Source organism: Salvelinus alpinus, chromosome 29, assembly GCF_045679555.1.
Source record: "Salvelinus alpinus chromosome 29, SLU_Salpinus.1, whole genome shotgun sequence".
In the NCBI taxonomy this organism is placed as follows: domain Eukaryota; kingdom Metazoa; phylum Chordata; class Actinopteri; order Salmoniformes; family Salmonidae; genus Salvelinus; species Salvelinus alpinus.
This window is the reverse complement of record NC_092114.1, coordinates 20,240,890-20,268,862: the sequence shown is the minus strand read 5'-3', so window position 1 is coordinate 20,268,862 and position 27,973 is coordinate 20,240,890. Positions and strand designations below refer to the sequence as shown.

Genomic DNA, 27,973 nt, shown 5'->3' with positions numbered 1-27,973 from the left:
CACAGAATAGGATTCACATCTATTAATAGTCTATTAATAGTAGGCTATACAATGATAACATTTAATCAAAGTTTAAATGTTAAATCAACTACATCTCCCTTTCTCTCTCAAACATGTTTTGTTACTATTTCATTGTTAATATTAGTAATAATCACTTTACTATAATTTGAGCCTGCGGCAACACTTTACGTTGCATTATTACCCAACTATTACATGATAGTTAATGTTGTAATTATGCATTGTGACACTAACTGGTAAATGTCTATGCAATGCAGGTATACAAATGCAATTTCAAGATACCTACACAAAATAGCTACATAAAATGCCCATCAAACTACTTCAATTCAAACTTGTACAGTCTCGATTTTTCATAGAGGGCCCCAAATGTGAAGCAGCTATTAAATAATATAATTAGTAATCCATTTTTAATCTGTGTGTGTAATATTTTATTAACTTATATAATCCATCAGTTATACCTTAACTGCAGTGCAATAAAACATTAACTACAATGTAATAGTGCAGCTTAATGTTAAGTGTTATCCACCCAGCTTTATGTCCTATTGTGTTGCTGACAGTAGCATGAAAACAACTGGATCTTCGTTCATATTTAGTCTGTGCCGTGCAGCCCCCTCCTTATTAGATAATGGCATCTACAGTATAAAGATAATGTTCCTTGAAATACCTTAAAATGGCATCAAATTGTTTAAAATTATAATATGCAGTATTCATACAACAAGTAAATATGAATTGCATGATTAAATGTTGTAAACTAGTGGAAACATGGGATAACGAAGCTACTGTCATTCAGCATAATGGGTGACATTGTGATATAACACAACTTTTATTTTTAGATGAATTTCTACAAAAAAACTTTTGTCATTAGAATTTTAACCCGGACAGTTACACTGAAGGACGCTTTGACACTTTAACGCTCAATAACTCCCTTAATTTAATAGTTTGCAACACACATATTTCTGGGTCAAAATAAGGGTAAGAGTTGAGTGATTTTAATATTATAATTATACATTTTTATCTTTTTATGTTAAATGAATGGCCTTCGGACACCAAATTTACACGTCTCGTCTTTGACCCATATAAAAAAAAATACATTACCATAACACACTTGTAGTAATAATAATACACACCAAATAATAAGATTTATATGATCAAGATGTGAATGAAAGAATAAAATTGAATAGATGGCTGATAGTGGAAACTGTCTGTCAAAATGCAGGGTTTCCCTGGTCCCACAAACACACACACTTCTCTCTTTTCTTGGGTGCCTTGTTTTTCCACACCGTGACTAATGAGTCAGTAGTTTTTTCCCAAGGTTACCAAAGTCTATAAAGCGCACCGTTGGCTTCTTTCCCCCATGAAAAAGCACTTATTTTTTGTGTTTTTTCCCTCTTCCCTGAAGTTTCTGGTCACCAGCGACATGCATGGGTTGGGGATTAGTGGTGGAGAGTGTGAGCTGTTCTGTTACCTGAGAAGAGGGAGCGAGAGAGGCAGGCCTGTACTGTGCTGTTACTGAGTGAGGGGGAGTGAGAGAGAGGCAGGCCTGTGCTGTGCTGTTACCGGGGGGGAGGCAGGCCTGTACTGTGCTGTTACTGAGTGAGGGGGAGTGAGAGAGAGGCAGGCCTGTACAGAGCTGTGCTGCTACCTGAGGAAAAGTAAATTTGCCTACAGTTGCTATTTAAGGACACTGAGGCACTATTTATAACCTATTCTACTGTTACCACCTTTCTCTTTCCGCTTGCTGACACTCTCTTGTGCTCGCCAGTGTTGCCACACACCTCTTCAACTCCATAACCCCCACTCCTGGACAAAGCAGGGCAGCTCCACACTCGCCAGTGTCGACATAACCCCTACTACTGGACAAAGGAGGGCAGCTCCACACTCGCCAGTGTCGACATAACCCCTACTACTGGACAAAGGAGGGCAGACCCATACTATTATGACCAGCCAGGTCACCTGTTATTCAAGTCAGTATTCGATGCCCATCCATGTCTAAGGATGTTGGGAGATGACATGGAAACCGGCCACTATGGGCAACAGTGAGCGACGTTACCTTCAAGTAGGTTTTGGTTTTTCTAGGGTGTTGTGGATGGGCTTAAGCATCTGCATCTGATTCCAAAGGTTGCAAGTTCGAATCCAGTGATAGAAAGTTGTTTTTATTTTTAAAAATGAAGTATCTCCCAAACCTTAACCCTTATGAAGAAATGTGGAGTTAATTCCTAAACTTAATGTTAAACACTGAAATTTGACATTTGGAACAACTTCGAAATGTGATGTTTGTGAAACATGGATGAACAAATTCTGATGTGAGAGCTGGTTGATTATCACAAATGACCACCAAGCATATTCTGGATATCAGATCAACACTTACTAACCTCGATTTCGACTTCAAATTTGACTTCAACTTAGCTGTTCCTTTGTTCATACTGGACCCCATTCCTGGGCTACCAAAATGCTGCAGGTATAGTTGTGGGAGACGTGCCGGCATCCTGGTGAGATTGAGGCGAATATAATATCGACCGGCACTACCCCTCCGTTCTATTAGAAAATATTAATTCACTCGAGAATAAGGATGGATGAGCTTTGTTCGGGAGTCTCCTATCAGAGAGACTTGAAAAGCTGAAGTATTATATGCCTTGCAGAGAAGTGGCAGGGTGACTCTATGCAGGTGCTGCAGTAGTCAGACGTTTCTCCATGCAACGGCACGATCGGACGAAGGCAGCCTCGGGGGAGGGTTGTCTCTTCATCAACAACTGGTGTGCTTCTTCCAGTGTGAAGGAAATCTTGAGCTTTTGCTCACCTAATATAGAACACCTCATGGTAAGCTGCAGACACTTATCTACCAAGAGAGTTCTCATCCATAATTATCACGATTGTATAATCCCTCCACAAACCAACACCCCTTTGGAACTCAATGAACTGTATGGGGCCATAAAAAAGAAAGAAGCTAGAAACCGCTCACCCAGAGGCAGCGTTTCTGGTGGGCGGAGACATGAACCCCGGATGACTTAAAACCGCTCTACCTTACTTTTACCAACACGTCTCCTGCACCATTAGGGGCGCTACCCACAGAAATGCATATAAGGCCCTCCCTCTTCCTCCCTTCGGTAAGTCTGACCAAGACTATATTCTTCTGCTTCCTGTTTACAAACAAAAGCTCAAACAGGAAGTACCAGCTCAATACGGACGTGGTCCGATGAAGCAGATGCTAAGCTACAAGACTGTTTTGCAAGTACAGACTGGAATATGTTCCGGGATTCATCTGCTAGCATTAAGAAGTTTACAACATCAGTTACAAGCTTCATAAATAAGTGCATAAATTATGTTGTCCCCACAGTGACTATACTAACATATCCAAACCAAAACCACGGATTAGTGGTTGGCAATGTCCTTGCTGGGCTAAATGCTAGAGCTACCACTTACAAGCAACGGGACATTGACATGGACGCATACAAGAAAGCCTGCTACGACCTCCGAGACAACATGCAAACGGACAATATAGGAGGGAAGGTGGAATTATATTACTGGCTATGACGCTCTTGGTATGTGGCAGGGCTTGCAGACGATAATGGATTAAAAAGGGAAACCCAGCCATAAGATGCCCAGTGACGCAAAACTCCCTAACAAGCTAAATGCCTTTTATGCTCACTTTGAGGAATACCACATTGAGTCTTGCGTAAAAGCCCCTGTTGTTCCAGATGAATGTGTGATCTCTCTCTCTGTGGCCGATGTGAGTAAACCTTTTGTAACAGGTTAACACTCACAAGGCTGCCGGGCCAGATGGAATACCAGGGCGTGTTCTCAAAGCATGCGCATACCATGGCCCGTTCTCCCGGTCTGTAATCCCAACATGTTCCCAAGAACTTCAAGGTAACCCGCCGAAATGACCATTTCCCTGTAGCACTCACATCTGTAATTATGATGTACTTTGAAAGGCTGGCTGGTCATGACCCACATCAACACCCTAATTTCAGACACCCTGGACACACTTCAATTCACATACTGCCCAACAGATCCACAGATGACACAATCGCAATTGCACTTCACAATGCCCTCTCCCACCTGGACAAGATGGGAAATAACTGTGAGAATGCTCTTCATAAACTACAGCTCAGCATCATAGTCTCCTCCAAGCTCATCACCAAGCTGGGGGACATGGGACTGAACACCTCCCTCTAACTGGATCCTGGAATTCCTGATGGGACAGCCCCAGGTGGTGAGGGTAGGCAACAAAACCTCTGCCACACTGACTCTCAACACAGGGGTCCCTCGTCCCCTCCTGTACTCCCTGTTCACCCACAACTACGTGGCCACGCATGACTCCCAACACCATCAATTTTCACTGACGGTGATGAGACCGCCTACAAGGAGAAGGTCAGAGACTTGGCAGTGAGGTGCCATGACAACAGCCTCTCCCGCAACGTAAGACCAAGGAGCTGATCGTGGACTACAGGAGAAAGAGGGGCAAGCACATCCACATCGACAGGGCTGTAGTGGAGCGGGTCGAGAGCTTCAAGTTCCTTGGCATCCACATCACTAAGGACTTAACATGATCCACACACACCCGCATAGTCATGAAGAGTGCACGACAGCGCCTCTTCCCACTCAAGAGGTTGAAAAGATTTGGCATGGGTGCTCGGATCCTCAAGTTTTACAGTTGCACCATCGGGAACATCTTGACTGGCTGCATCACTGCTTGGTATGGCAAATGCACCACCCTTGACCACAAAGCGCTACAGTTGGTGGTGCGGACAGCCCACTACATCACTGGGGCTGAACTCCCTGCCATCCAGGACCTCTGTCAGGCGGTGTCAGAGGATGGCCCGAAAAATGGCCCAAGCCATAGACTGTTCACTTGGCTACCATCTGGCAAATGGTACCAGAGATTCGGCTTGGACAAACAGGCTCTAAGACCGCTTATACCTCCAAGCCATAAGACTGCCATATAATGAAATAATGGTTACCTGGACCATCTGCACTGACCCTATCTTGTACTAACTCTATGCACACTCACGAGACTATATACACTGAGTGTAAGAAAACATTACGGTTTTTAATATTGAGTTTTGCCCTCGGGACAGCCTCAGTTCGTTTGGGCATGGACTCTACAAAGCATTCCACATGTTGACTCCAATGCTTCCCACAGTTTTGTCAAGTTGGCTCAATGGCCTTTGGGTGGTGGACCATTCTTGATACACACGGGAAACTGTTGAGCATGAAAAACTGATTACATAAGTATTCGAGCGTTGCTGCACAGCAATTTTCAGGTTTCTCCAGAGGTATTCGATCAGGGTTTAAGTCCGGGCTCTGCCTGGGCCACTGAAGGAAATTCAGAGACTTGTCCCAAAGCCACTCCTGTGTTGTCTTGGCTGTGTGCTTAGGGTCGTTGTCCTGTTGGAAGGTGTACCTTGGCCCCAGTCTGTGGTCCTGAGCGCTCTGGAGCAGATTTTCAACAAAGATCTCTACTTCGCTCCGTTCATCTTTCTGTCAATCCTGACTAGTCTCCCAATCCCTGCTGCTGAAAAACATCCCGACAGCATGATGCTGCCACCACCATGCTTCACTGTAGGGATGGTGCCAGGTTTCCTCCAGACGTGACGGTTGGCATTCAGGCCAAAGAGTTCAATCTTGGTTTCATCAGACCAGAGAATCTTGTTTCTCATGGTTTGAGTCTTTAGGTGCCTTTTGGCAAACTCCAAGCAGGCTGTCATGTGCCTTTTACTGAGGAGTGGCTTCCGTCTGGCCACTCTACCATAAAGCCCTGATTTGGTGGAGTGCTATAGAAATGGTTGTCCTCCTGGGAGGTTCTCCCATCCCCACAAAGGAACACTGGAGATCTGTCAGTGACCATCGGGTTCTTGGTCACCTCCCTGACCAAGGCCCTTCTCCCCCTGATTGCTCAGTTTGGCAGGGTGGCCAGCTCTAGGAAGAGTCTTGGTGGTTCCAAACTTCTTCCATTTAAGAATGATGGAGGCCACTGTGTTCTTGGGGACATTCAATGCTGCAGAAATGTTTTGTTACCCTTCCTCAGATCTGTGCCTTAACTCAATGCTGTCTCGGAGCTCTACGGACAATTCCTTTGACTTCATGGATTGGTTTTCCTCATGCACTGTTAACTGTGGGACCTTTTATATAGACATGTGTGTGCCTTTCCAAATCATGTCCAATCAATTGAATTTACCAAAGGTGGAATGCATTGTGGTTGTAGAAACATCTGAAGGATGATCAATGGAAACAGGATGCAACTGAGCTCAATTTCGAATCTCATAGCAAATGGTCTGAATACATATGTAAATAAGGTATTTATGTTTTAAACTTTTAATACATTTCCAAAAATGTCTTAACCTGTTTTCGCTTTGTCATTATGGGGTGTTGTGTGTAGATTGCTGAGGATACATTTTTTTTCATCCATTTTTGAATAAGGCTGCAACAAAATTTGGGAAAGTCATGAGGTCCAAATACTTAGCGAAGGCACTGTATCTACCTGGTAATTGTCCCATTCTTGTGCATTTTATTAATCTTGTGGTAATATATTTGTTTTAATTTGTTTTTCTCCGTATCGATGTGAAGTGCTCGTAATCATGGTTTTCACAGTTAAGTCAAGTTCAGGAATGGCTGAAAAATTGCAACATTTACTTGGCGCTAACTGCAAATAGCACTGCTGGGTGACCTTAGAGTTTAGGAACTATGATCTTAGAAAGGTTCAGAACTTTTGTGAAACATCACAGTGTAAAAATATATGGCAGCTAGAAACCAAAACTGGGTTGTCTTTAGTGATGGATGCGAGGGGTTGAGGGTAGCTGAAGGTTGGAACGAGAAACAAACAAAATATGACTAATGTAAAATATACTGTCCGTGATGTGTATGCATTATGTATAAGCTGGGAGTGGAAGCCTAAGTATTGTTGTCCATTAGTTTACTCCAATTATGGGAGGGGTGGTAGGGTTAGGGAAAAATAACAAAGGAGAAAAAAATGTGTGTGCGCGCACATACGTACAGTTGAAGTTGAAAGTTTACAGACTTAGGTTGGAGTCATTAAAACTCGTTTTTCAACCACTCCACAAATTTCTTGTTAACAAACTATAGTTTTGGCAAGTCGGTTAGGACATCTACTTTGTGCATGACACAATTAATTTTTCCAACTATTGTTTACAGACAGATTATTTCACTTATAATTCACTGTATCACAATTCTAGTGGGTCTGAAGTTTACATATGCTAAGTTGACTGTGCCTTTAAACGGCTTGTACAATTCCAGAAAATTATCTAATTGCTTTAGAAGCTTCTGATTGGCATCATTTGAGTCAATTGGAGGTGTACCTGTGGATGTATTTCAAGGCCTACCTTCAAACTCAGTGCCTCTTTGCTTGACATCATGGGAAAATCAAAAGAAATCAGCCAAGACCTATAGACAATTTGTGGGCAGAACTGAAAAAGCGTGTGCGAGCAAGGAGGCCTACAAACCTGACTCAGTTACACCAGCTCTGTCAGGAGGAATGGGCCAAAATTCACCCAACTTGTTGTGGGAAGCTTGTGGAAGGCTACCTGAAACGTTTGATCCAAGTTTAACAATTTAAAGGCAATGCTCCTAAATATTAATTGAGTGTATGTAAACTTCTGACCTACTGGGAATGTGATGAAAGAAATAAAAGCTGAAATAAATCATTCTCTCTACCATTATTCTGACATTTCACATTCTTAAAATAAAGTGGTGATCCTAACTGACCTAAGACAGGGAATTTTTACTAGGATTAAATGTCAGGAATTGAGAAACTGAGTTTAAATGTATTTGGCTAAGGTGTATGTGAACATCCGACTTCAAGTGTGTGAATGTGTATATATTATGTATGTGTTTTTTCGACGAGCAGGGGCCTGTTGCACAAAACTAGGATAAGGGATTAAGCCAGGATATCTTGGTGATCCTGGCTCAATTGATCCGTAATCCGGTTGCACTAAAGATGGATAGGGGGCAGGAGGATATGTTATGGTATAAATTACCATGGAGATTTATTCTGTGGAGCTAGCCTGCTCCAGACCAGGCTAAATTCCAGGATCTATTTAATCTCATCCCTAATGTCAGTCAGCAGTCACCACAAATGGAAACCAATAGTTATTTCACTGCTCACTATACATTGTTATCACATATAACTAGACCCACTGTTATTATTTAAACGTTTGTGATCATTAATTTCAATGATTTTGGATAAAAAATGATTTTTAGATAATTAGATAATTTACAGTTTCCCATAGACTATAAGGCTATATATAAAATGATAGAATATTAGGGCCACAGAGGGGAAAAAAACACAAGTCATAATATTGTAACCAGTTGTTTTAAAGGAGGACAGTTGTTAAAATGACAGATGTGGGGCATTTCGTGAAATTGTACTTCAGTATGGTTTCATAAACAAAGACATGCTGATGTGCCAGAATATTAAGTATCACATTGTCATAAGTATCAAAACTGTAAAAACAATATGTAGCTTTTCTGCAGAAAGAACCAGCCTCATAAATTTATGACTTTATCCTTTTTCTTCAGTGTGGCCCTAGTACTCTGTCATATAAACAAATACACATTCCATATGAATATAAAAACACAATGTGTAACATTATGTTCCTTTATTGAATAAGGACAAAACAAAGCAGGTAAACCATCAGCTCCTTTCGAAACTGAAGTCACAGTGACTCTACAAGATGGAAAGCACAGAATCCAAGCATATTATACAAAATGATACATACACATTCAAAGGTCTGTATATAACACACCCTGCATGTCTGCACACTAAAATAAATGCAGGACAAATCCATACACATCAACTGAACAGACAAATGAATGGATGCAGTAGCCTCCCTGCAGCCTTGTATTACACACAGTATACCGCACAAACATCATAAGAGGCCAAATTCGTCAAAAAACGAACCCAAAAAAACCCAAATTCCTCTGCCACCGCAGGACATATTTAACCAAAATTGAAAGCACACATACTAACTAAAATAATTCAACACATATTGGTCCCTCAGCAGCCGACCACTGTCGTCATCAGGGAAGATTGCCGGATTGTCCCAGTCCATGGCTGGTGGCACTCTGGGGGCCCTCTCCTTCCTCAGGCAGGCCACATTGTGGAGGACAGCACAAGCCACAGTAATATCACATGCCCTAACAGGGCTGACCCTTAATTTGTGAAGGCAGTGAAAGCGTGCCTTCAGGAGGCCAAAGGTCATTTCAACTCTGGCCCTGGTCCTGGCATGGGCATGGTTGTAGGCCTGCTGTGCTTCCTGGGGGTCTGTGAAAGGTGTCAGGAGAAAAGGCTGGCAGCCATACCCCCTGTCTCCCAGCAACACACCAGAGAATTCACCTGTCAACACAAAATCTCATCATTACTACCTCATAAACACAGTGATATTCTTGACACAGCCATGATGGTTATAAATAGGGGTTGTGTGGCTTACCTTGTGATAGGCACTGATAGATTTCAGAGGCCCGAAAGATTCTGGAGTCATGGACTGAGCCAGGCCATTTTGCCACAACATTGCTGATCACACAGTCAGCATTGCAGACCATCTGAAATCATAAGATGAGGAATATTACACCAATCAATGCACATCACTGGCAATGCAGAGTGTTCGTCAATGGACAATATCAAAAAGTTATGTTCACCTGAACATTAATGCTGTGAAAGGATTTCCTATTCACAAAATCGGCCTCATGGGCACCTGAGGGGGCTTTTATCCTTATGTGTGTGCAGTCCACTGCACCAATGACATTGGGGAAACCTGTCACACAAAGTAATGAGTATCCTACTATGTGTTAACAGTTGTCCTGTAATTTGTAGATCCTCTTACCTGCAATCCTATAGAACTCCTCTTTGATGTCACAGAGTCTTCTGTGGCCAGGGAAGGAGATGAAGACATCTGCTAATGCTTTGATAGCCAGACACACACTCCTTATTGTGCGGCAAATTGTGGCCTTGTTCAGCTGTTCTGCATCCCCCACTGAGTACAGGAAGGCTCCACTAGCAAAAAAGCGCAAGGCCACACAAACCATTTGCTCCACACTCAGTGCATGGCTCCGTGCAGTGCGGTGCTTAATCCTGGGACCCAGTAGTCTGCATAGATACCTGATGCCATCTGCAGAAAACCTGTATCTTTCATATAGATGGTCATCAGGGAAGGCCAGTGGGTCCAACCGGTCCCTGAAGACCCTTTCTCGCCTGAAGGCTCTCCTCAGCACAAGTGCTTCTTCATCCACCACATCTCGCACGAATGGGCATGCCATTGTCAGAGCAGAAAGGAACACACAATTTTGGGCCTTCATATAGGCTAGTGGCCACACCTGGTGCTGGGGGGGTGGGCAAAAGAGGGCGATGCCTTATAACGATGACTTGGTTGTACTGATTGCTGGGAAAATAAAAAAAACCTTAGAAAGATGCCACCGTCCTGTGTGCTCACAATAAGAGCTCATATGTCATGGCTCACTTGACTTTACGAGAATATACCTAATTTTTATTTTGAGCTGTGTCATCTTCTTGGAGCTGGGGGAGGAAAGAAAAATAATGAATAATACATTTGTGTTACAGTTAGCATACAGTGTACATTGAAGGCATATCTCACCTCCCTCTCAAGTTTTTTTATTTCAAGGTCCAGTTTCCTAATTGTCCTCTTTTTTATTTCGGACTCCAGTGCAAGATTTTCCATCTTTTTCTTCTTGTACTGAATGTCTATGTCTGCCAGTTCTATTTGGCGCCGGAGGTGGTTGCCATACAACTTTCTGATAGCTTGTGAGCTCTGTGAACACAATACAATTAGCGCAGCTGGAATTTGGCAGGATGTGGTGTCCTTTTATTAATACGCACTATGTTGCCAGGCTGGTTTTCCCACTGTATAGCATCTGGGTCCTGTAAAAGAAATTAGATTTTTTGATGAGGACTCCTCACCATTGTAGAGTAAATAGTACTTTCACAGTCTTAACATGATACCTCATGCCTTCTGGAATCCAGAGAGATGGTCTCCTCCTCATCATCGTCTCCATCATGTGCTGCTGCTGCTGCACTGGGGCCTTCACCCTATCACATTTAATCGGATTCATATTGAAGCTAGTAGACAAGACATGCCAGGCCTACAGTATGCCTTTGATGGAGTACTCACTGGATCAGCATCGTCTGGTGCTTGTGCTGGTGGCTCTAACAGGAACACAGTGCTGCCAGACACTGCAAGGCAATAGGTAAACCAAAGTCAGACAGTCCAAATTGATTCAATATGAATGTGGTTGTATCCCATGTAGAGATGGAAGGACATACCTTGAATGAAGCGGGTGGCATCTTGGGAGGAACCTATGCTCGTCTCTTTCCCCCCAGGGATCCCCTCTAAGACGGGCCTGCCTTTATTTAGCTCCAAGGCCATGTCCTCTGCTGGGGTAAGGTCAGCCTTTGGTGACCCACCACCCGTGCCTTGTCTGTGGGTATTCTTTTTCACTGCTAAAACAGTACAGACAATGTGTGAGCAGGCACCTTCTGGGTACAATATATGCTTGTGCTTTGTTAAATATTAGTCAGGGACCATACCATTCTGCAGAATGTTCTTGTATTTGATTTTGACCTGCTGCCATGTCCGTTTTGGCCCGTTCATGTTTAATCTACACACACACACACACACACACACATTTAATGGAGTCACACTGCAAAAAATTACTTGGTATTTTTGTCTTGTTTTCAGTAAAAATATCAAAAAATGTATCATAGCTTTATACAGTGTGATGGAGTTACTTTACACAATTTCACTCATATCTGCAGTGCATTTCAATTAAAAATTTAACCGTTTCATAATTACAGTACAACTGCATTTTTGGAGATGTGAATTAAATATTTGAATTGTAATTGTGATGTTTCAGCGGAGCGGTGAGTGTGTAATTGTGCACTACTTACGCATTCAGGCGGTCTGCAATACTTTGCCACGCTTTTTCTCTTTGCTTTATCACTGTGGCGGTGTTGCCTTTCTTCTTAATTATATCTTTTACCTCCTCGTATGCCTCCATGAGGATTTGTGCTTCCGACGGGGAAAAGTACGCGGCTCTAGTTGCCATGGTAAATCAGTTAATCTGTGATCTGTGGCGGGGTCTATTTGAGTGAGCCGTGAGCGCGCACCTATCCAGGATTGGTTTCACCTGGCTTAATGAATCCGTGTCTGCTCATCCTGGCTTGGTCTTTGTGCAACCAATTAAGCCTGGACGCACATGTTTTGGCTTCATTGAGCTCAGCTGAGTCATTTATCCCGGATGTCTTAATTCTACTTTTGTGCAACAGGCCCCAGGTGTCCACATACTTTTGGTAATGTTGTGTGTGTGTATATACAGTGGGGAGAACAAGTATTTGATACACTGCCGATTTTGCAGGTTTTCCTACTTACAAAGCATGTAGAGGTCTGTAATTTTTATCATAGGTACACTTCAACTGTGAGAGACGGAATCTAAAACAAAAATCCAGAAAATTACATTGTATGATTTTTAAGTAATTAATTTGCATTTTATTGCATGACATAAGTATTTGATCACCTACCAACCAGTAAGAATTCCGGCTCTCACAGACCTGTTAGGTTTTCTTTAAGAAGCCCTCCTGTTCTCCACTCATTACCTGTATTAACTGCACCTGTTTGAACTCGTTACCTGTATAAAAGACACCTGTACACACACTCAATCAAACAGACTCCAACCTCTCCACAATGGCCAAGACCAGAGAGCTGTGTAAGGACATCAGGGATAAAATTGTAGACCTGCACAAGGCTGGGATGGGCTACAGGACAATAGGCAAGCAGCTTGGTGAGAAGGCAACAACTGTTGGTGCAATTATTAGAAAATGGAAGAAGTTCAAGATGACGGTCAATCACCCTCGGTCTGGGGCTCCATGTAAGATCTCACCTCGTGGGGCATCAATGATCATGAGGAAGGTGAGGGATCAGCCCAGAACTACACGGCAGTACCTGGTCAATGACCTGAAGAGAGCTGGGACCACAGTCTCAAAGAAAACCATTAGTAACACACTACGCCGTCATGGATTAAAATCCTGCAGCGCACGCAAGGTCCCCCTGCTCAAGCCAGCGCATGTCCAGGCCCGTCTGAAGTTTGCCAATGACCATCTGGATGATCCAGAGGAGGAATGGGAGAAGGTCATGTGGTCTGATGAGACAAAAATAGAGCTTTTTGGTCTAAACTTCACTCGCCATGTTTGGAGGAAGAAGAAGGATGAGTACAACCCCAAGAACACCATCCCAACCGTGAAGCATGGAGGTGGAAACATAATTATTTGGGGGATGCTTTTCTGCAAAGGGGACAGGATGACTGCACCATATTGAGGGGAGGATGGATGGGGCCATGTATCACGAAATCTTGGCCAACAACCTCCTTCCCTCAGTAAGAGCATTGAAGATGGGTCGTGGCTGGGTCTTCCAGCATGACAACGACCTGAAAGACACAGCCAGGGCAACTAAGGAGTGGCTCCGTAAGAAGCATCTCAAGGTCCTGGAGTGGCCTAGCCAGTCTCCAGACCTGAACCCAATAGAAAATCTTTGGAGGGAGCTGAAAGTCCGTATTGCCCAGCGACAGCCCCGAAACCTGAAGGATCTGGAGAAGGTCTGTATGGAGGAGTGGGCCAAAATCCCTGCTGCAGTGTGTGCAAACCTGGTCAAGAACTACAGGAAACGTATGATCTCTGTAATTGCAAACAAAGGTTTCTGTACCAAATATTAAGTTCTGCTTTTCTGATGTATCAAATACTTATGTCATGCAATAAAATGCAAATTAATTACTTACAAATCATACAATGTGATTTTCTGGATTTTTGTTTTAGATTCTGTCTCTCACAGTTGAAGTGTACCTATGATACAAATTACAGACCTCTACATGCTTTGTAAGTAGGAAAACCTGCAAAATCGGCTGTGTATCAAATACTTGTTCTCCCCACTGTGTGTATATATATATATATATATATATATATATATATATATATATATTACACTACACTACATGACACAAACTATGTGGACACCTGCTCGTCAAATCTCTAATTTTAAAATCATGGGCATTAATATGGAGTTGGTCCCCCCCTTTGCTGCTAGAACAGCCTCCACTCTTCTGGGAAGGCTTTCCATTAGAGGTTGGAACATTGCTGCGGGAACTGGCTTCCATTTAGCCATGAGCATTAGTAAGGTTGGGCGATTAGGCCTGGTTCGCAGTCGGTGTTCCAATTCATCCTGAAGGTGTTCACTGGGGTTGAGGTCAGGGCTCTGTGCAGGCCAGTCAAGTTCTTCCACACCGATCTCTACAAACCATTTCTGTATGGACCTCGCTTTGTGCACCGGTGCATTGTCCACCTAAAACATGAAAGGGCCTTTACCAAACTGAGTGTACAAATTTGGAAGTGCAGAATTGTCTAGAATGTCATTGTATTCTGTAGCGTTAAGATTTCCCTTGACTGGAACTAAGGGGCCTAGCCCAAACCATGAAAAACAGCCCCAGATCATTATTCCTCCTCCACCAAACTACACAGTTGGCACTATGCATTGGGGCAGGGGGTGTTCTCATGTCATCCGCCAAACCAGGGATTTGTCCGTCGGACTGCCAGATGGTGAAGTGTGATTCATCACCCCAGAGACCGCCTTTCTACTGCCCCAGAGTCCAATGGCGGTGAGCTTTACACCACTCTAGCCGATGCTTGTTATTGCGCATTGTGATCTTGTGCAGCTGCTCGGCCATGGAAACCAATTTCACGAAGCTCCCGATTTTTTGTTATTGTGCTAAAGTTGCTTCCAGAGGCAGTTGGGAACTCGGTAGTAAGTGTTGAAACAAAGGACAGACTATTTTTGTGCGCTACGCACTTCAGCACTCTGCTGTCCCGTTCTGTGAGCTTGTATGACCTACCACTTCGCTGAGCTGTTGTTGCTCCTAGACGTTTCCACTTCACAATAACAGAACTTACAGTTGACCAGGGCAGCTCTAGCAGGGAAGAGATTTCACTAACTGACTTGTTGGCATCCTATGACGGTGCCACGTGGAAAGTCACTGAGCTCTTCAGTAAGGCCATTCTGCTGCTAATGTTTGTCTATATAGATTGCATGACTGTGTGCTCAATTTTATACACCTGTCAGCAACGGGTGTGGCTGAAATAGCAGAATCCACTAATTTGAAGGGGTGTCCACATACTTTTGTAAATATTGTAGACATTTACAAAAATGATATGGGATTGGAAATTATGCTGACAATTACACTGATAGAAGCCACACTATCTGCAATATTAAAGCTAATCTAACCACAAAAAAAGTATTTAATTGATTTTATTTGTGCCTTCTGTTTGAACTGCTACTTGTCTGTGTCCATCTCTTTGTGAAGGAAGTGTTTTGATGTATGTTTATGTGTATGTTATTTGTGTGTTTGAGCACCTGCCGTGCGTAGTGCAGCCTGTGGATCAATGCCTGAAAGCCTTCACTCAGAGCTGGCGCCACAGGCTTGCCTACACGCACACACACCTTCCATTTCTACCACTTTTCCTCCTCTTAACTTTGTCTCATTTAGTGACATTTGACAAGTTTGCTTTATTAACTAGTTTCTCTCCTGTTGTACCTTTTTTCTTTCTGTCCCTTCTCCAGGGAGCCAACTACTGTAGGCATTGCACCTGTTCCATATTCTCCCCGCTACCCCTCCTTCGCTGTTCCTCCACTCCCCTCTATCCCTCTCTCTCCTTCCCTGTTCCTCCACTCCCCTCTATCCCTCTCTCTCCTTCCCTGTTCCTCCACTCCCTGATCTCCCCTGTAGTGTGTAACTGATAGCAGCTTTATCATCCTGTGCTGATTTGAATCAGAGGTGCAGACTCCCACAAGTGTACTGTAGCTGTAGGATACCACCGGAGCTGCCTGAATGACTGACAGGGATATGCGTACTGTACATTCTGCTCAACTGTACTGGCACACACAACACTACAGTGGTACAGTACTTCTGTGGTGCTGCTTTTTGTTCCACCCCAGCTACAACACACCTGATTAAACTGATCTGCCTACACAGAGCTGCCGACACATGTAGGTCCAACATGACTGGTTAAACTGACCAGCCTGCAGAGAACAGCCCACCCCAGCTCCAACACGGATGGTTAAACTGACCTGCCTGCAGAGAACAGCCCACCCCAGCTCCAACACGGATGGTTAAACTGATCTGCCTGCAGAGAACAGCCCACCCCAGCTCCAACACGGATGGTTAAACTGACCTGCCTGCAGAGAACAGCCCACCCCAGCTCCAACACGGATGGTTAAACTGACCTGCCTCTAATAGTTTAGATGCAAAACAAAAGTAGTTTTAGGAACTTATTCAGGAAAAATCTGGTTTAATTTATCTAAAAAAACGGAGTAAATTGGACGGAGATGGTCAATGCCTGAAAGCCTTCATTCAGAGCCCCGTCGATCAGAGCTGGTGCAACACACCTTAAACATAAGAAATGCAACCAAAAAGAATCTACAGAAAATAGTTAAATGATGGAGAAATAATTTTCTCACCCAAGGATATTTTGAATGAAGAAGCAAAATGTATTAAACATTTGTTTTCCCTTTCAAGTTCCTCCAACTTAAAGGTTAAACTATCTGCAACACACAAACATTTTTGTGAAGGATAAATTGCGCAGGACGAACTACGGTTGACAATTGACTCCTTTCAGACTGGGGAAAACCCCTGGCCTTGATGGCATTCCAATAGAGATCTACCTGGCGGGAGGTAGCCTAGTGGTTAGAGCGTTGGACTTGTAACAGAGCGGTTGCAAGATCAAATCCCTGAACTGACAAGGCAAAAATCTGTCGTTCTGCCCCTGAACAAGGCAGTTAACCCACTGTTCCTAGGCCGTCATTGAAAATAAGAATTTGTTCTTAAAACTTGTTTGGGATAGGGGGCAGCATTTTCACTTTTGGATGAATAGCATGCCAAGAGTGAACTGCCTCTTACTCAGTCCCAGATGCTAATATATGCATATTATTATTAGTATTGGATAGAAAACACACTGAAGTTTCTAAAACTGTTTGAATGATGTCTGTGAGTATAACAGAACTCATATGGCAGGCAAAAACCTGAGAAAAAATCCAAACAGGAAGTGGGAGATCTGAGGTTTGTAGTTTTTGAACTCACCCCTATCGAATACACAATGGGATATGGGTTATTTTTCACTTCCAAAGCCTTCCACTAGATGTCAACCGTCTTTAGAACGTTGTTTCAGGCTGCTCATGTGAAGGGGGGCCGGATGGGAGATGTTTTACTAAGGGGTCTGCCTACAGCCTCGTTCCCAGTCACGCGCTTTCACTTGAGAGGTTGCTCTCGTTCCAGGGCAATCCTACAGACAATGGAATTCTCCGGTTGGAACAGTATTGAACTTTTATGATAACATCCTAAAGATTGATTCTATACTTAGTTTGACAAGTTTCTTCGACCTGTAATATAACGACCTGTAATATAGCGGTAATTTGTTTTCATTATTTGTCAGCTAACTAGGCTCCCAGTTAGCTTTTACCCCCCCCCACACCCTTTCAAGTGTAGCTAGCTAGCTAGCCCTACTTACTGCTGCTGGCCAAATTATATATTTTATTCATAAATAAAACCTCTCAAATGACCTACTTACTTTAGGATGAACTTCTTTTGAGATATTTTCTGACAACCATCTCACTTCCTTGTTTCTCCAGTTGTCAGTTCGACCACACACCCGTTTACACACTAATTTGTGATACCCAAACTCAAAAATGACAGTTGATCAAAAAGAAAATGTGATTCTTGTTGCTAGGCTACCAGTTCGTGCTTTTAGCTTGCGGTTTGCATGCACCTTTATCCAGAGGGAATACGAAGGGAAAGTGGATACCTAGTCAACAATTATAGCTAGTGTTTGAAAAAATGATAAGGATTTAATATTTGTCAAATTTGTTGAGCATGTCCTCCACACAAATAAGCTTCAGAAATGTTCCTTATTTAGCATATCAAAAAGCATATCAAGATCTTGATATGGACCTCAGTCAAGAGCATATGCCTTGTATGTGCTGCAAAAACGTACCATGTAGGCCTACTATTTGTCATCGTATACAGAAAATAAGATGTCCACATAGGCCTATCTCAGGATATCTAGTAAGTCAATATCCGGTCTTAAGTGTATGATATCCGGAGGCAATCCATAAATGCTTTCTTTGTGCATGAAAGAAAAATATGTATTTCATATTTGTCAATTGAGCATGTGTTGAACTCAGAAATTATCCTTATTGGCAGCATATCATATCAAACTTTATTTGTCACATGCGCCGAATACAATATGTGTAAACCTTAACGTGAAATGCTTACTTACAAGCCCTTAACCAACAGTGTAGTTCAAGAAAGAGTTAAGAAAAAATTACCCAAAAAACTACAGTAAAAAATAATAAAGTAACACAATAAGGAGGTATATACAGGGAGTACCGGTACGGAGTCAATGTGTGGGGGTACAGGTTAGTCGAGGTCATTTGTACATGTACTGTAGGTAGGGGTGGAGTGACTATGCATAGATCAAAAAGCATATCAAGATCCGGATATGGACCTCAGCCAAGAGAAACATATCTGAAATCAATATAGCTTGAATATGCTGAGAACCCAGATATGTGATGTATACAGTCGGTATTTACATTTACATTTATGTCATTTAGCAGACGCTCTTATCCAGAGCGACTTACAAATTGGTGCATTCACCTTATGATATCCAGTGGAACAACCACTTTACAATAGTGCATCTAACTCTTTTAAGGGGGGGGGGGGGGGGGGGGGGTTAGAAGGATTACTTTATCCTATCCTAGGTATTCCTTAAAGAGGTGGGGTTTCAGGTGTCTCCGGAAGGTGGTGATTGACTCCGCTGACCTGGCGTCGTGAGGGAGTTTGTTCCACCATTGGGGTGCCAGAGCAGCGAACAGTTTTGACTGGGCTGAGCGGGAACTGTACTTCCTCAGAGGTAGGGAGGCGAGCAGGCCAGAGGTGGATGAACGCAGTGCCCTTGTTTGGGTGTAGGGCCTGATCAGAGCCTGAAGGTACGGAGGTGCCGTTCCCCTCACAGCTCCGTAGGCAAGCACCATGGTCTTGTAGCGGATGCGAGCTTCAACTGGAAGCCAGTGGAGAGAGCGGAGGAGCGGGGTGACGTGAGAGAACTTGGGAAAGTTGAACACCAGACGGGCTGCGACGTTCTGGATGAGTATTTGTCACGAAGAGAGAAAATAGGATGTCCCATATCTCAGGATATTGAATGAGTCCATATCCGACCATAGGAAATGTCCATGTGTGATATTCAGAGTAATCCCAACATCATATACACTACCGTTCAAAAGTTTGGGGTCACTTAGAACGGTCCTTGTTTTCCATGAAACATACATGAAATGAGTTGCAAAATGAATAGGAAATATAGTCAAGACGTTGACAAGGTTATAAATAATTATTTTTAATTGAAATAATAATTGTGTCCTTCAAACTTTGCTTTCGTCAAAATCTTCAATTTGCAGAAATTACAGCCTTGCAGACCTTTGGCATTCTAGTTGTCAGTTTGTTGAGGTAATCTGAAGAGATTTCACCCTATGGTTTCTGAAGCACGTCACACAAGTTGGATTGGCTTGATGGGCACTTCTTATGTACCATACGGCCAAGCTGCTCCCAGAACAGCTCAATAGGGTTTACATCCAGTGACTGTGCAGGCCACTCCATTATAGACAGAATACCAGCTGACTGCTTCTTCCCTTTTTTTTAATTTTTTTTTATTTTACCGTTATTTTACCAGGTAAGTTGACTGAGAACACGTTCTCATTTGCAGCAACGACCTGGGGAATAGTTACAGGGGAGAGGAGGGGGATGAATGAGCCAATTGTAAACTGGGGATTATTAGGTGACCGTGATGGTTGAGGGCCCTAAATAGTTATTGCATAGTTTGGAGCTGTGCTTTGGGTCATTGTCCTGTTATAGGAGGAAATTGGCTCCAATTAAGCGCTGTCCACAGGGCATGGCATTGCAAAATGGAGTGATAGCCTTCCTTCTTCAAGATCCCTTTTACCCTGTACAAATCTCACACTTTACCACCACCAAAGCACCCCGAGACCTAAATATTGCCTCCACCATGGATGACAGATGGCGTCAAGCACTCCTCCAGCATCTTTTCATTTTTTCTGCGTTTCACGAATGTTCTTCTTTGTGATCCGAACACCTCAAACTTATTTGTCTGTCCATAACACTTTTTTCCAATCTTCCTCTGTACAGTGTCTGTGTTCTTTTTCCCAACGTAATCTTTTCTTTTCATTGGCCAGTCTGAGATATGGCTTTTTCTTTGCAACTCTGGCTAGAAGGCCAGCATCCCAGAGTCGCCTCTTCACTGTTGACATTGAGACTGGTGTTTTACAGGTACTATTTAATGAAGCTGCCAGTTGAGGACTTGTGAGGCATTTGTTTCTCAAACTAGACACACTAATGTACTTGTCCTCTTGCGCAGTTGTGCACCGGGGCCTCCCACTCATTATATTCTGGTTGGAGACAGTTTGCACTGTTCTGTGAAGGGAGTTGTACACAGCATTGTACGAGGTCTTCAGTTTATTGGTAATTTCTCGCATGGAATAGCCTTCTTTTCTCAGAACAAGAATAGACTGCCAAGTTTTAGAAGAAAGTTATTTGTTTCTGGCCATTTTGAGCCTGTAATCGAACCCACAAATGCTGGTTCTCCAGATACTCAACTAATCTAAAGACGGCCAGTTTTATTGCTTCTTTAATCAGAACAACAGTTTTCAGCTGTGATAAGATAATTGCAAAAGGGTTTTCTAATGATCAATTAGCCTTTTTAAAATTATAAACTTGGATTAGCTAACACAACGTGTCATTGGAACACAGAAGTGATGGTTGCTGATAATGGGCCTCTGTACACCTATGTAGATATTCCATAACAAATCAGCCGTTTACAGCTACAATAGTCATTCACAACATTAACAATGCCTACACTGTATTTCTGATCAATTTGATATTATTTTAATGGACAATTTTTTTGCTTTTCTTTAAAAAAACAAGTACATTTCTAAATGACCCCAGACTTTTTTGAACGGTAGTGTATGTCTAAAAGACACATGAATTCAGAATGTCAGGATTTGGTGCATATCCACAAAACTCCAAATATACATTGGACATGGTCTGTATTCTCTAGAATATCAAAAACCAGTCATGTAAAGATATTGAACCCAGTCGGTGGGGATGTGATTATTGTATGTTTTGCATTTAGTTATGTTTTTGATTTTGGTTCCACGTTGTGAGCGGTATGTGTGCTGGTCCTGGTGGTTATGGGTGCGCTCGCAACCATGCCTGACCGGGCATCGGGCTGGGCTTTCCCTCCCTTGGAAAATCTCTTTGGGGCTTTGCCATGCCGGCGTCTGAGGTTGGGTGGGGGCAAGCGGTTGTTTTAATTGAATGAATAAATAAATAAACACTGATGGCATGGTGACAGATGGTTAAAAAAATCCATTGTGCCTGTTTTTTTTTTTCATTCCTATACTATAAAGGCCTCAGGATTCAAGTAAAGTCCATTTTTTTATTGCACTTGCAGTATGCATTTTCAAGAAAACATTTATAGTAGGTCAAGGCACTTACAAACAAAATGCCCATCCTAACTTCTATTAAAAGCCTACTTCCATGAAAAGTAATGTAGCTCAGAATGCTTCACCAAAAATGGCAGTCCATTCCCTATATAGTGCACTACTTTTGATCAGAGCCTTATGGGACCCGGTCAACAGTAGTGCACTATAAAGGGATTAAGGTGCCATTTGGGACGTAGACTCCTATGTTTCCTACTGTTGCTCAAAATGAAAGAGGCCTATTCTGGCTGTTTATTTGGACCAGGCTGTGTTTTCTGGCTGTTTATTTGGATCAGGCTGTGTTTTTGTGTAGCTGGACAGAGAGGTACTGTCTGTTTACAACTAGCTTGAATTTCAAAGAAACTTCAAATATACACAAGACACAACACTGTTGGATTTGAAGACATGTTTCCTTGCAGAGAGCCAAATGCTGCTGGAGAAGTCTCCTGTTTTTTTTCTCAGTCTGTAGTAAGAAACAGTGGTCAAACCAACCTAGAGTTGAGGTGTAGCTGAAAGGCAAGATTCCCATTGTTTTGTTAATGTGGTGAATAGATATGAATACTGTGTCTGTATATACACTGCTCAAAAAAATAAAGGGAACACTAAAATAACACATCCTAGATCTGAATGAATGAAATATTCTTATTAAATACTTTTTTCTTTACATAGTTGAATGTGCTGTCAACAAAATCACACAAAAATTATCAATGGAAATCAAATTTATCAACCCATGGAGGTCTGGATTTGGAGTCACACTCAAAATTAAAGTGGAAATCCACACTACAGGCTGATCCAACTTTGATGTAATGTCCTTAAAACAAGTCAAAATGAGGCTCAGTAGTGTGTGTGGCCTCCATGTGCCTGTATGACCTCCCTACAACGCCTGGGCATGCTCCTGATGTGGTGGCGGATGGTCTCCTGAGGGATCTCCTCCCAGACCTGGACTAAAGCATCCGCCAACTCCTGGACAGTCTGTGGTGCAACGTGGCGTTGGTGGATGGAGCGAGACATGATGTCCCAGATGTGCTCAATTGGATTCAGGTCTGGGGAACGGGCGGGCCAGTCCATAGCATCAATGCCTTCCTCTTGCAGGAACTGCTGACACTCCAGCCACATGAGGTCTAGCATTGTCTTGCATTAGGAGGAACCCAGGGCCAACCGCACCAGTATATGGTCTCACAAGGGGTCTGAGGATCTCATCTCGGTACCTAATGGCAGTCAGGCTACCTCTGGCGAGCACATGGAGGGCTGTGCGGCCCCCCAAAGAAATGCCACCCCACACCATGACTGACCCACCGCCAAACCGGTCATGCTGGAGGATGTTGCAGGCAGCAGAACATTCTCCACAGCGTCTCCAGACTCTGTCACGTCTGTCACATGTGCTCAGTGTGAACCTGCTTTCATCTGTGAAGAGCACAGGGCGCCAGTGGGGAATTTGCCAATCTTGGTGTTCTCTGGCAAATGCCAAACGTCCTGCACGGTGTTGGGCTGTAAGCACAACCCCCACCTGTGGACGTCGGGCCCTCATACCACCCTCATGGAGTCTGTTTCTGACCGTTTGAGCAGACACATGCACATTTGTGGCCTGCTGGAGGTCATTTTGCAGGGCTCTGGCAGTGCTCCTCCTGCTCCTCCTTGCACAAAGGCGGAGGTAGCGGTCCTGCTACTGGGTTGTTGCCCTCCTACGGCCTCCTCCACGTCTCCTGATGTACTGGCCTGTCTCCTGGTAGCGCCTCCATGCTCTGGACACTACGCTGACAGACACAGCAAACCTTCTTGCCACAGCTCGCATTGATGTGCCATCCTGGATGAGCTGCACTACCTGAGCCACTTGTGTGGGTTGTAGACTCCGTCTCATGCTACCACTAGAGTGAAAGCACCGCCATAATTCAAAAGTGACCAAAACATCAGCCAGGAAGCATAGGAACTGAGAAGTGGCCTGTGGTCACTACCTGCAGAACCACTCCTTTATTGGGGGTGTCTTGCTAATTGCCTATAATTTCCACCTGTTGTCTATTCCATTTGCACAACAGCATGTGAAATGTGTTGTCAATCAGTGTTGCTTCCTAAGTGGACAGTTTGATTTCACTGTGTGGGGGTACAGGTTAGTCGAGGTCATTTGTACATGTACTGTAGGTAGGGGTGGAGTGACTATGCATAGATCAAAAAGCATATCAAGATCCGGATATGGACCTCAGCCAAGAGAAACATATCTGAAATCAATATAGCTTGAATATGCTGAGAACCCAGATATGTGATGTATACAGTCGGTATTTACATTTACATTTACATTTAAGTCATTTAGCAGACGCTCTTATCCAGAGCGACTTACAAATTGGTGCATTCACCTTATGATATCCAGTGGAACAACCACTTTACAATAGTGCATCTAACTCTTTTAAGGGGGGGGGGGGGGTTAGAAGGATTACTTTATCCTATCCTAGGTATTCCTTAAAGAGGTGGGGTTTCAGGTGTCTCCGGAAGGTGGTGATTGACTCCGCTGACCTGGCGTCGTGAGGGAGTTTGTTCCACCATTGGGGTGCCAGAGCAGCGAACAGTTTTGACTGGGCTGAGCGGGAACTGTACTTCCTCAGAGGTAGGGAGGCGAGCAGGCCAGAGGTGGATGAACGCAGTGCCCTTGTTTGGGTGTAGGGCCTGATCAGAGCCTGAAGGTACGGAGGTGCCGTTCCCCTCACAGCTCCGTAGGCAAGCACCATGGTCTTGTAGCGGATGCGAGCTTCAACTGGAAGCCAGTGGAGAGAGCGGAGGAGCGGGGTGACGTGAGAGAACTTGGGAAAGTTGAACACCAGACGGGCTGCGACGTTCTGGATGAGTATTTGTCACGAAGAGAGAAAATAGGATGTCCCATATCTCAGGATATTGAATGAGTCCATATCCGACCATAGGAAATGTCCATGTGTGATATTCAGAGTAATCCCAACATCATATACACTACCGTTCAAAAGTTTGGGGTCACTTAGAACGGTCCTTGTTTTCCATGAAACATACATGAAATGAGTTGCAAAATGAATAGGAAATATAGTCAAGACGTTGACAAGGTTATAAATAATTATTTTTAATTGAAATAATAATTGTGTCCTTCAAACTTTGCTTTCGTCAAAATCTTCAATTTGCAGAAATTACAGCCTTGCAGACCTTTGGCATTCTAGTTGTCAGTTTGTTGAGGTAATCTGAAGAGATTTCACCCTATGGTTTCTGAAGCACGTCACACAAGTTGGATTGGCTTGATGGGCACTTCTTATGTACCATACGGCCAAGCTGCTCCCAGAACAGCTCAATAGGGTTTACATCCAGTGACTGTGCAGGCCACTCCATTATAGACAGAATACCAGCTGACTGCTTCTTCCCTTTTTTTTTAATTTTTTTATTTTACCGTTATTTTACCAGGTAAGTTGACTGAGAACACGTTCTCATTTGCAGCAACGACCTGGGGAATAGTTACAGGGGAGAGGAGGGGGATGAATGAGCCAATTGTAAACTGGGGATTATTAGGTGACCGTGATGGTTGAGGGCCCTAAATAGTTATTGCATAGTTTGGAGCTGTGCTTTGGGTCATTGTCCTGTTATAGGAGGAAATTGGCTCCAATTAAGCGCTGTCCACAGGGCATGGCATTGCAAAATGGAGTGATAGCCTTCCTTCTTCAAGATCCCTTTTACCCTGTACAAATCTCACACTTTACCACCACCAAAGCACCCCGAGACCTAAATATTGCCTCCACCATGGATGACAGATGGCGTCAAGCACTCCTCCAGCATCTTTTCATTTTTTCTGCGTTTCACGAATGTTCTTCTTTGTGATCCGAACACCTCAAACTTATTTGTCTGTCCATAACACTTTTTTCCAATCTTCCTCTGTACAGTGTCTGTGTTCTTTTTCCCAACGTAATCTTTTCTTTTCATTGGCCAGTCTGAGATATGGCTTTTTCTTTGCAACTCTGGCTAGAAGGCCAGCATCCCAGAGTCGCCTCTTCACTGTTGACATTGAGACTGGTGTTTTACAGGTACTATTTAATGAAGCTGCCAGTTGAGGACTTGTGAGGCATTTGTTTCTCAAACTAGACACACTAATGTACTTGTCCTCTTGCGCAGTTGTGCACCGGGGCCTCCCACTCATTATATTCTGGTTGGAGACAGTTTGCACTGTTCTGTGAAGGGAGTTGTACACAGCATTGTACGAGGTCTTCAGTTTATTGGTAATTTCTCGCATGGAATAGCCTTCTTTTCTCAGAACAAGAATAGACTGCCAAGTTTTAGAAGAAAGTTATTTGTTTCTGGCCATTTTGAGCCTGTAATCGAACCCACAAATGCTGGTTCTCCAGATACTCAACTAATCTAAAGACGGCCAGTTTTATTGCTTCTTTAATCAGAACAACAGTTTTCAGCTGTGATAAGATAATTGCAAAAGGGTTTTCTAATGATCAATTAGCCTTTTTAAAATGATAAACTTGGATTAGCTAACACAACGTGTCATTGGAACACAGAAGTGATGGTTGCTGATAATGGGCCTCTGTACACCTATGTAGATATTCCATAACAAATCAGCCGTTTACAGCTACAATAGTCATTCACAACATTAACAATGCCTACACTGTATTTCTGATCAATTTGATATTATTTTAATGGACAATTTTTTTGCTTTTCTTTAAAAAAACAAGTACATTTCTAAATGACCCCAGACTTTTTTGAACGGTAGTGTATGTCTAAAAGACACATGAATTCAGAATGTCAGGATTTGGTGCATATCCACAAAACTCCAAATATACATTGGACATGGTCTGTATTCTCTAGAATATCAAAAACCAGTCATGTAAAGATATTGAACCCAGTCGGTGGGGATGTGATTATTGTATGTTTTGCATTTAGTTATGTTTTTGATTTTGGTTCCACGTTGTGAGCGGTATGTGTGCTGGTCCTGGTGGTTATGGGTGCGCTCGCAACCATGCCTGACCGGGCATCGGGCTGGGCTTTCCCTCCCTTGGAAAATCTCTTTGGGGCTTTGCCATGCCGGCGTCTGAGGTTGGGTGGGGGCAAGCGGTTGTTTTAATTGAATGAATAAATAAATAAACACTGATGGCATGGTGACAGATGGTTAAAAAAATCCATTGTGCCTGTTTTTTTTTTTCATTCCTATACTATAAAGGCCTCAGGATTCAAGTAAAGTCCATTTTTTTATTGCACTTGCAGTATGCATTTTCAAGAAAACATTTATAGTAGGTCAAGGCACTTACAAACAAAATGCCCATCCTAACTTCTATTAAAAGCCTACTTCCATGAAAAGTAATGTAGCTCAGAATGCTTCACCAAAAATGGCAGTCCATTCCCTATATAGTGCACTACTTTTGATCAGAGCCTTATGGGACCCGGTCAACAGTAGTGCACTATAAAGGGATTAAGGTGCCATTTGGGACGTAGACTCCTATGTTTCCTACTGTTGCTCAAAATGAAAGAGGCCTATTCTGGCTGTTTATTTGGACCAGGCTGTGTTTTCTGGCTGTTTATTTGGATCAGGCTGTGTTTTTGTGTAGCTGGACAGAGAGGTACTGTCTGTTTACAACTAGCTTGAATTTCAAAGAAACTTCAAATATACACAAGACACAACACTGTTGGATTTGAAGACATGTTTCCTTGCAGAGAGCCAAATGCTGCTGGAGAAGTCTCCTGTTTTTTTTCTCAGTCTGTAGTAAGAAACAGTGGTCAAACCAACCTAGAGTTGAGGTGTAGCTGAAAGGCAAGATTCCCATTGTTTTGTTAATGTGGTGAATAGATATGAATACTGTGTCTGTATATACACTGCTCAAAAAAATAAAGGGAACACTAAAATAACACATCCTAGATCTGAATGAATGAAATATTCTTATTAAATACTTTTTTCTTTACATAGTTGAATGTGCTGTCAACAAAATCACACAAAAATTATCAATGGAAATCAAATTTATCAACCCATGGAGGTCTGGATTTGGAGTCACACTCAAAATTAAAGTGGAAATCCACACTACAGGCTGATCCAACTTTGATGTAATGTCCTTAAAACAAGTCAAAATGAGGCTCAGTAGTGTGTGTGGCCTCCATGTGCCTGTATGACCTCCCTACAACGCCTGGGCATGCTCCTGATGTGGTGGCGGATGGTCTCCTGAGGGATCTCCTCCCAGACCTGGACTAAAGCATCCGCCAACTCCTGGACAGTCTGTGGTGCAACGTGGCGTTGGTGGATGGAGCGAGACATGATGTCCCAGATGTGCTCAATTGGATTCAGGTCTGGGGAACGGGCGGGCCAGTCCATAGCATCAATGCCTTCCTCTTGCAGGAACTGCTGACACTCCAGC

General features: G+C 43.2%; 2 protein-coding genes across 7 annotated transcripts in view; one reads left to right on the top strand and one right to left on the bottom strand.

Moving 5' to 3' along the window:
- The window catches only part of LOC139559256 (potassium voltage-gated channel subfamily KQT member 4-like), a 143,828-nt gene that overhangs the window by 35,888 nt on the left and 79,967 nt on the right, over positions 1–27,973 (top strand). The gene's annotated exons all lie outside the window — the stretch shown is intronic.
- On the bottom strand, positions 8,598–12,899 carry LOC139559255 (putative nuclease HARBI1). Of its 6 annotated transcripts, XM_071375074.1 has the most exons (10): positions 11,576–12,899; positions 11,312–11,488; positions 11,160–11,221; positions 10,991–11,077; positions 10,868–10,909; positions 10,626–10,799; positions 9,858–10,546; positions 9,673–9,788; positions 9,465–9,576; positions 8,598–9,370 (listed from the first exon to the last, which is right to left on the bottom strand). In XM_071375074.1, the coding sequence occupies exons 7-10, from the start codon at positions 10,327–10,329 to the stop codon at positions 9,000–9,002; spliced, it is 1,071 nt and encodes a 356-aa protein (XP_071231175.1). In that variant the 5' UTR covers positions 10,330–10,546; positions 10,626–10,799; positions 10,868–10,909; positions 10,991–11,077; positions 11,160–11,221; positions 11,312–11,488; positions 11,576–12,899; the 3' UTR covers positions 8,598–8,999. The 6 variants fall into 6 exon arrangements, 4 of the variants coding, with proteins under 4 accessions (XP_071231175.1, XP_071231173.1, XP_071231174.1 ...); XR_011671725.1 differs by lacking the exon at positions 9,673–9,788 and having other exon boundaries at positions 9,858–10,412; positions 10,511–10,546; positions 10,626–10,909; XM_071375072.1 differs by having other exon boundaries at positions 9,858–10,412; positions 10,511–10,546; positions 10,626–11,077.